The sequence below is a fragment of the Pocillopora damicornis genome, chromosome 4, assembly GCF_964200805.1.
Source record: "Pocillopora damicornis chromosome 4, jaPocDami1.2, whole genome shotgun sequence".
NCBI classification, from domain to species: Eukaryota; Metazoa; Cnidaria; class Anthozoa; order Scleractinia; family Pocilloporidae; genus Pocillopora; species Pocillopora damicornis.
In genome coordinates, this window is record NC_142673.1 from 27,491,453 (window position 1) to 27,501,112 (window position 9,660).

Sequence of the window (9,660 nt, forward strand, 5' to 3'; positions counted from 1 at the left end):
TTATACCAATAATTCTATTGGAAATTAGTTTATAGGTATTGATCTTGGCGTGTACTCAAGGTGGTGGTCATCAAGGAGTGATAGAGGCGAAATTTTGGGCAGAGAAGTAACAGGACAGCTGCAGTTGAAATGACACGTTCGGTATGTTTTTTTCAACTTTGCCTTAAAGTCTAGGTCAATTATGGAGCGGTTCATCAATCTATTTTGTTTCGATGCATCTGACAATTATCGTGATGCAAACTGCAGGAAAAAAGTGCACGGAGTGGTTTGTTTTGGTCTGAGTCATCAGATATTTATCGAAGAGTTGCTCGCGGCGCAGCTAATATTTCGAGACCACCCTTGTAGAATCACACATATGCAATAGCTATGTTGCCACTCTTTTAATTTTATGTCCGACTATGTTTAAGTTATGTTGTGCTCAACAGTGCCTATGTATTGACTATGCACTCTGCCATATCACATAGTTCAAGGTATGTAAGACATATTGTGAACTATAGTATTTGTATTTTCTCTAAACAAGTGGAAAAATAACGTGCAAAACAGATTATTTTAATCCTATTTTATTTCCTACATCAGTAAAATAGTGATAAAATAGTCTGTTTTATATATATTTCCTGCTGATAGGACATGCTATGGCCATTTCCTTTGGAAAATACGAAAAAAATAGTCTATCTCAATCCTATTTTATCAAAGAAAATTTTGAGTAATTACAAAATAGGTTTAAAATAGACTTGTTTTATTTTTTTTTTTTTTTTTGAGGTGAATTCCATTCCATTGCAAAATATGTATTAAATAGTCTACTTTAATTCTATTTTCTCTAAAGTATCCCAGACCCACAATATTTAAGACAGCATCTAGACGTGTGTGTAATAACCAGTCATATTTTATTCCTATTTTATTCGTGAATTCAAGCTTAACTACCAATGTATTGTTGTTCTTTATTTCAAAATATAATTTTAAGGCAACTGTTTGGTACTTGCACCAATCATATCTTCACTGCATACACTGGAATTCAAAATTCATAGTTACTGTGTTAACGAGATAAAGAAGGGTTCAAAATTGAAAACGCCAGACCGACGTTTTTCATTTGCGTTGTTATAGGTTTCAAGTTTCCGTTAAAGTTTCTTTCTTTGTCAAAGAGTTGAGTGCGAAGGTTTGCCTTTAGCATCGAATCTCCACTTTTATTGCCTGGATCGTCGCTTGGGTCATGTGTAACAATAAATCGATCAGCACAGCAACCAAGCTTGCTCAGAGTGGGTTTTGAGTCTTTGTTTCCTCGACAACTTCCGGCCACAAATCGTGCATTCGTAATACGATCGATTCTTGTCGATTATTTCTACATAGAGTGAGCCCACAGCGTTATTTATATCCCAACCAATTTGGGAATTTTTTGGGAATTTTCGCTAACCAACGCAAAAAGAGTGGGTAAAAGCCGTAGTAGCTATTGAGAGTGCAGTGCAAGGTATCTTTTTGGAATGAGTTTCCCATTTTTCATGTAGTTCTAGAAGCAATAGATAGGTAAACGTTTACAATCATTTCAGTTTACGACCCGACTGTTGGCCTGAAACAGAACGAAAACTGTCGGCCGACAGTATCTTTCGGGAACTGTTCTTCACTTTTACCCATTATTCGGCCTCAGCGTACAATACCGCTTAGATTTACGTTGACTACGCTATCGGCATTTCATACGCTCAGACGCAGGGTAGTCAGACGTGCATATACGATTTTTCTGCGCACTCGGTGGAAAAAAATGCGCGACTTAAGTGTCTTTGCTATTCAGTGCTATAAGTTTCTTTTGTGTTACATTGTTAGGTAAAACAAGGAACTTTTCGATTTGAAAAAGCGAAGAGTCGACACCGGAAAATTTACATAATGAAAAAGCTATCATGTTACACACACACACACACACCGCATCACTTCGCTAATTTATCGAATAACGAGTGGTAGCAGTAGATCTGCTTGATTTAAGCTGTTGATGAATCTGAAAGAAAGGAAAATCTCACTTATACAAGGCATCGAAACACATGTATCATCAAGCGAATAACGAGGCGAACATTCACTAACATGCTTCCCAATTTACTGATTGCAATCGGCGCTCGCTTGAAACACGCACTTGAATGTAAACAATTCCGTTTTCGAATCATGATTTATTAGAAACTCCAAACTTCCCTCGATCACCTCCAACGAATGATTACTCAATGTTGAGGAACAGAAGGAAAATTTATTATTTTAGATTTTGAATAATGTTTTCGTTTATTCACTGCAATAACTTGCTGCTTTGTTTGAAAATCTGGAAATCTGCAAAAGAACCTTTACCTTTCTCACCTTTATCTTAACTTGGTAGTGTGGAAGTGTGGTAGTGTAGAAGTTTGGTAGTGTGGAAGTGTGGAAGTGTGGTAGTGTGGTAGTGTGGTAGTGTGGTTGTGTGGAAGTGTCAAAGTGTGTAAATATGCAAATAGGCCTTTACATACCTTTCTCACGTTTATCTTAACTTGGCAGTGTGGAAGTGTGGAGGTGTAGAAGTGTAGAAGTGTGGAAGTGTGGGAGTGTGGGAGTGTGGGAGTGTGGGAGTGTGGGAGTGTGGGAGTGTGGGAGTGTGGGAGTGTGGGAGTGTGGGAGTGTGGAAGTGTAAAAGTGTGGAAGTGTGGAAGTGTGGAAGTCTAGAAATATGTAAATGAACCTTTACCTTAGAACACATTAAAACTGATCAATGATTTAAACACCCCGGTTAGCGATTGATCAAGTTCTCTATTACAATATTTCAAACCATCGAACCTCTATACAGTGTAATTAGCTAAAGGCTTGATATACATATCACTAGAAGAAGTTAAAATGAACCACGAATTGTGAGGTATGGTCGTTTTACGCGTGTTTGTTCAGATGCCGCACAACCTGTAGCCACATGCAACAATCAAGACTCATTTATTAATTCAGAGTGTTTGCACCGGGCCCTAATCGTAGTCCTCGGTTAGATTTCAACACTTCCACATTGTGATGACGTGTACTCTGCTTTTCTACCCCAAGTAAAAGTCATCGATTGTGGGCACAGAACGCTTGCGAAGTGCATCTAATTCATTAAAACGATAACATGCCCAGTTTAAGTAATGTACAAAGTAAAACAGGAAAAGATTATCTGAAAACCGAAAACGCTTCCACAGAATATGGTTCATTTGCAACTGAGTTATGCAAGCGTTTGTCAACAATGTCAAGAACTTTGAAAACACACGCTCTTGCAACGTTTCGTCTAAATGCAGGCGCCGGGGAGTCTTAAACAAACTTGAACTACAGGTGTCCAGCTTACAGTGTTTCTCTTCCCTTTTTCTGAGAAATTTGGTGAACATCGATCGATGATTTGACAAATATCAAAACAAGAAGCAAATCCGATTTCGCATGAAAATTTGCATACGAGTTAGAAGAATAAGACGTAATCATGATAGATAACGAAACACCATAAAAATAAGCGAGTAGCACTTCTTTGTTTTTGTCTTTTTTTTTCTATAAAAGGCGAGATGAATGACAATGTTTCCGAGAACAGCATGTTTATCAATATCAAAAGCTATGAAATGAGCATTCGCGTGTGATTTCGTATTCAGAACGCGACAATTGATAGCATACGTGCGTCTTTGCTGGTTCTGCCGAAATACGATGCATCGAGAATAAATTTATTTTGAACACATTTTTTTATCTTATTTTTTGTTTCTAATGAAATGAGAACAGCTACTTTGGTAAAAGAATTCTGTTGGAAAATGATGAATCATTTATTAAATCAGATTACGATGTGACATCAATATGTCATAGTATATCGGAGAGGTCGCTTCGAACGGTGATTGAAATGGCTTTACAGTAATTTGCGAAACGAAACGAAACGAAAAGAAATGAAAATCTGTAATTTGCGAAATGGAAATATGCTAATGATTTGCTAAATAGAAATCGCAAATTACAGATTTCTATTTTGCAAATCATTAGCATATTTCCATCTCGCAAATTACAGATATCTGTACCGTCGATAGGGTGTAATCAATGTACGTTGTCGATGAATAATGAAAATCTCTATTTTGCGAAAAAAAAATTATTTTGAGACTCAACAAAATAAAAATGGAAATGGACATGGAAAGTGTCACTGTAAGTTTCTAGATAGAATATCACGTTTGCTAGGAAAATGAAACTGACCCAAGCTCTTTTATTTTCTTGAGTCTCAAAATAATTTTTTTTTTCGCAAAATAGAGATTTTCATTCTTTTTCGTTTCATTTCGTTTCGTTTTGTTTCGCAAATTATAGTAAGCCATTGAAACGAACAGTTTTACTTGCCGTTGGTGGCCATGAAGTGTTTTTTTTTAAACAACAAAATTTTCCACTAAAGAAAAACAAACAGCTTAGCTCTCACATACTAATTGTAGTATCCCACCCTCCGCGTGCGTTGCGAGCCTACAATGTATCACATGATATTCCATCCAACCTGGCGGGTGTTTGTTGACAGAATTACATTTGGCGACGAGGAGGGATTACAAGAAGAGAAGCAGGGCCAGCGGGGGAAAAAAATCAGCAAAATTCACAGCTAAGACCTCGAAGCCCTTGGGCAACCGAAAATTTAGAAGAGAGAAGAAGAATAGAAAGCAAGAGAACGCCGAAGAGAATTCGCACAGAGACCACGTGCTCGATATAAAATCATGTCAGATACGCTGGGCGAAGCAGGGGCCGACGGAAACGTGCCGAATCCGGCAGAAATAAGTGTATTCAGCGTGGGGAAATCACTTAAGATGGAACCATTCAAGATCCCAGAAAACCCCTAGGAAATTGGGTGAGCGTGGAAAGAGTGGATGGAGGACCTCGACGAAGAAACATCGCATTTTGAGATTACAGAAACAAGGGACTGCGTGAGTGCCCGAAAGATTTATGGCGGCAAAGAAATCAAGAAATTTGCACACAACTTACCAGATACAGCGCTGGTGGACGGGGATGACGATTACAGAAAGCTGTAAAGGAAATTTATTTTCTGTCGAAAAAAAACAAGCATCGTGCGAGATTAACGTTTAGTAAGACCAACCGAACGAGAGAGTGTTATTGCATACGCGGCGCGACTACGCGAAAAATCAAAGGATTGCGAGTTTGAGGAGTAAACAGAAGACAGGATACTGGAACATTTTATACAGACTATCAAGGACAACGAACTCGTGAAAAGACACGTTCAGAAGAAATGGGTACCAGATCGATTCCTCGAGAAAGCAAACCAAAGAGAAGACATCGATCAACAAGTCAAAGACATGAACGAATAGTTCGGGATATCGAAGGTAGAGCATCAATCAAAAGACCTTCCGGTGGGATGGAAGAATAAAATCGAGGATACCACTGTGACCTCCCAGAAAACAAGAACACAAACAAGAGAAAGAGGAAAGCAAGAGTTGTGGTTACTGTGGAAAAACAGGATCACATCCCCCGGGCTGAAACTGCCCAGCATACGGAAAACAGTGTTGAAAGTGTGGCAAGTGCAATCATTATGCGTCATGTTGCAGAGTAGGAGCTCCACATCAAGATGGATTTAAGGGGACTGAGGGAGGGCGAATCAAGAGAACAACAGTGACGGAGGAGATAAGCAGTGACTCAGATAATGGTTACATTTATTTTCAGGAGACAGCACAACAGCTACATCGAATGAAGAGGATAAGGTCAGGTCCTAATCAAGACACCGTACTAATCCGCATAGGAGACATTGGTGCCTTTGTAGAACCAGACAGTGGAGTAAGCGTAAGCGTGATGGATGAGTATCAGTTCAAGGCCCTCAAGCATAGATCACCTGAGATTAAAGAACTAGATCCTTGCAGAGACACACTAAAGATTCTTCAGTCCAATCTAACAGTCAAAGGTGAATTCACTACAACATTGCGGGACATGAACCGCATCACACAAAGCAAGTTCTTTGTAATCCAATCGACTCTCCTTGAAAGGATCACCATACGATTATTCCTGTGATAAGAATTGGTTTGTGTTGAAAATTCTGAAAATTGTGCGATTTCAGAAACAAAAAAATTTTAACGCCCTTATAAAGGGTCCCGACGTCCCAAAGTCTCAGTTAAAATCAGTCATAGCTCCCATCACGTTGGAACTGAACTATCGTCAACTACAAAACTAATTTCGTGACTTTAAAGAGCTACATGCACTGAAAAACTATCTCAAAAGTCTCTAGACCTCGCGGCTAACCTCGAGGGGAACTCCCAACCGAAGTGAAACTGCATACGTTATGATGTTATAGATGCACTGCCGTGCCGTACAAAAGGATTTTTACCATATTGGCTCCTTAGAAAACACTGTTAGACAGGAAATGACCCGCCATGTTATAAACAGAGAAAAATTCATGGGCGCGCGTAGGTATGGAATTTCTCTTCGAGTGTTCAACTCGATAGCTCACGAGTAAACGCAACGAAAGAGTGATGCCGAGTTGATGTCGAGAGAAATTCCATATCTACAAGCAACCATGTAATATTTTGTTTATCATATAAACACAATAGCCCTTCAATGACAAGAAAAGTCGACGAATGAAAATAAAAAGCCCGACAACCCCCGTTTGCGCCAAGGCTCAAGATGAGAAAATGCGTTGAATCACTACAAATTTAACAATGGGCGTAATTTTCAATATACAAAATTCTCAGTTATTGACTCATTCCTTACCAAAAGAAGATGTCTTTCGGGGACACAGCCAAAAGCGGCCTGTGGCAAATCTTCCAGTTGTCGATATTCGTTCTCGGCCGCGAGAAATGCCATTATCAAAGTCGCTGAATTCGTAACTTTCGGTTTTTTTCTTCGTATTTTGGTTTTTCTACCGCTTCAACGAAACTTTGAAAGTCAATGTCTGTAAGCGATACGGATTTTTCAGCGTTTAAGCAGCCATAATCCGAGAAAATTCTGACAAACATTCACGGGTTGAGAATGGTGAGGGCTTCGCCGTTCATTCATCAACCTGACCGAGTGGCGCGAAAGGCGAGTGACGTGTTAGCAGCTGATTGGCTATATCAAAGACACGTGAAAAAACATCGTATTTTTTTACGTGTATTGTTTGGGCTTTTCTCAGGGCTGGAAATCCTTGTATAACATTGCAGTCTATATGATTAAACACATTATTTAATAGTTATTTTTAAATAAAAATATTGACTGTTCATTTCCGTTTCTATCAGACTGCCAAGGCCACGGTAATGATGTCCATTGGTCTGATACAGGTCATCTTGGTCTTATGTTTCATAAAACCATGCAAGAGTGACGTTTGCAGCCAAAAAATTTGTCAATGTACCAAGTTCGGTAGAAGTCGGGTAAAAGTAAAATGTCAAGTTCATGGAAACGTTCCGACTGGAATCCCAAGCAATACAGTGGAACTGTAAGTAATAAAAAAAACTCATCCTTCGTTCTTCAAGGCCTGTTATCTTCTGCCTCAATACGAAGTTCTAATTTTTCTTCATTTTAAATTTTTAAAATTTACTTCTCTTAATCTCTTTCGCCCATTTCTTTTATTGCAAAGTTGTTTCTCCTTCTCGGCGTTGATTCATCTTCCGTCATCTTCAGGTATTTCGAGTAACAGGAGCGATGCTTTTGATGTATAATTTAATGCGGATAATATGAGTCGCTCGTACTTACAGCTGTAATTGACTCACTGTCTTTAGAATTCAAATTTGTTGTCATTATCATACTTATTAACAGTAGACTACGAGCAGTTCATCCTTATCGGCGAGGTCCGTACGTGGGGCGAGTCAAACCCTAACCCTAAGCGACCTAACCCTTAGAAAAAAATGGCGCCAGCATGCCCACGTCGCGCCGTGTTTTGAGCCTCAGTCGATCGCAGAGCTCCGCTCGGCATGAAAACGTAATATGACTTCTTTTTTCTTGTTTCACTGTCTTTTCTCTACCCGCGCAACGGACTACGCCGAAAGCAGAGACTGCTCGTAGTCTATGCTACTAATTAAAACTTTTACCCCAGGGATCTTTCCAGTTGTTCCTTGAGCTCGATTACAGAAGACGTCTTTAGGAACCTGACTGTTTTAGAGAAATTGTAAGTAGTAAATGGAAAAAAAACCGGGGAATTCTCAGAAAATGTAAAAAGCATGTGTTTTGTACTGAAAGCAGTTAAAGTGGCAAAGTGTGATTGTGTCTGTCTGTACGTAAGGATAATTTGATGGCAGTCAAAAAAGTTTGAGAACGGTCATGGGATATCCTCGTTTCAGCTATCTGATTTCAAGTTATTTATAAATGCTCTTGGACGGTTCAATATTATCTTCACCACCTATGAGCTGATAGAATTCGACTGTCTTATAATTATATAATAATAGCGTTTTCCTAATGATAAATAAAGCAGGAAAACGCGAGTAATCATGTGAAATAGGAACATTTTACTTCGGGGAAATTTTATGCTTAATCTGGAAAACATTAATTCATTTCTTCTTTTCATGAACTCTTTCTCTTTTACCAGGGACTTGTCAAATAATTTACTGCGACAAATTCCTCCAAACACTTTCCGGAATATGAAGGAACTGGAGATAATGTAAGGGAATTCATAAATTCCTAATGATTTAAATCAAACAATAAGTTTCCATCGCGTTTTAAAAATTGTTTTTGAGTGGAAAAGCATTTCCCATTAATATTTTCTGTTTCCATCGTGCTTGGCTGGTGAAAATTATTATCCCTGTAGAGTTTAAACTAACTCTTTTAAATTAATTGATCAATATCAACTGTTTTGATCATTATTCTGTAGAAACATAGTAATGTAAATTGTTTCCAGGGAATCAGTCTGCCTCCAATTCACGACGTCTGCTATTATTTTCTTGCCAGAAATCTTTACAAGAACTCAATTTCAGGAGGTTTTCACCTTCCGGAAGGCGTTTCTTCTTTGTGAGTTTTGGTTGATGAAATGTTTAACAAATCTGTATGTCACAGAATCAGAGCACATTTAGGTTTATTGCCAAAATGTCGCTGTAAGCTTATGCATTCCAAACTTTCTGATAAACAAAATGATGATGAATTGGTTATATTCAGTTTTAAGAGATCCGTATTTAGATTTATGGATGCATGTAACAAACGTAGCCAGAAATGAGGCTGAGTGAATAATGGGGGCCCACTGTCTAACACCTACAAGCTGATATCGTAAGAGAGGTTATTACTCATCGTGGTGCTAAGCAATGATAAACTGTTAAATCGTTTGTCTCACAATGTAGTAACTTGAGATGGTATCCAGTCACCTCGCCACCAAGCAGACTCGCCACCAGCGAACTCGCCACCAAGGAACGATCTCGCCACCAACGTACTCGCCACCAAGCGAAGTCTTCTCGCCACCAACCACCAATAAAGAGATTAGTCGAGGACAGTAGGATGTTCGGCTGATAAGTCTGTACTCAAACTTTATAAACGTATGTTGTCGAAAGCACGTTCGAAAGCGATAAGTTTGTTCGCTTGTCTGTACTCAAACTTTATAAACATATGTTGTTTTATTTAGTTTTAATACAACTGCTATCGAGTTTCATTTCATCACTTATTTCTTCCCATGAAGTTTCATTTTCTCTCAAGTAAGTTTTTATTCCTCGCATCGAGTTTTGCAATTTCTCCTCGATTACGTGCAAAAGACAAACACGATACGTTTCGATGTCAATGAGTTAGGAACGGAACACATCTAACACGTCGCTGAAG

The 9,660-nt window shown here is 38.7% G+C and overlaps 1 protein-coding gene across 6 annotated transcripts in view; it reads left to right on the forward strand.

Annotated features, from left to right (window-relative positions):
• Window positions 1-9,660, forward strand: part of LOC113686153 (uncharacterized) — a 123,567-nt gene that overhangs the window by 94,376 nt on the left and 19,531 nt on the right. For 5 of the 6 annotated variants that reach the window (XM_089203562.1, XM_089203557.1, XM_089203559.1 and 2 more), the window contains exons 2-6: window positions 29-141; window positions 7,167-7,363; window positions 7,961-8,032; window positions 8,450-8,521; window positions 8,809-8,868. In XM_089203562.1, coding sequence (XP_089059688.1) covers window positions 130-141; window positions 7,167-7,363; window positions 7,961-8,032; window positions 8,450-8,521; window positions 8,809-8,868 — 413 coding nt within the window. In that variant the 5' untranslated portion in view covers window positions 29-129. Of the gene's footprint in view, window positions 1-28; window positions 142-168; window positions 471-7,166; window positions 7,364-7,960; window positions 8,033-8,449; window positions 8,522-8,808; window positions 8,869-9,660 lie in introns of those variants that run through there. The other variant, XM_089203558.1, reaches the window with a different exon arrangement.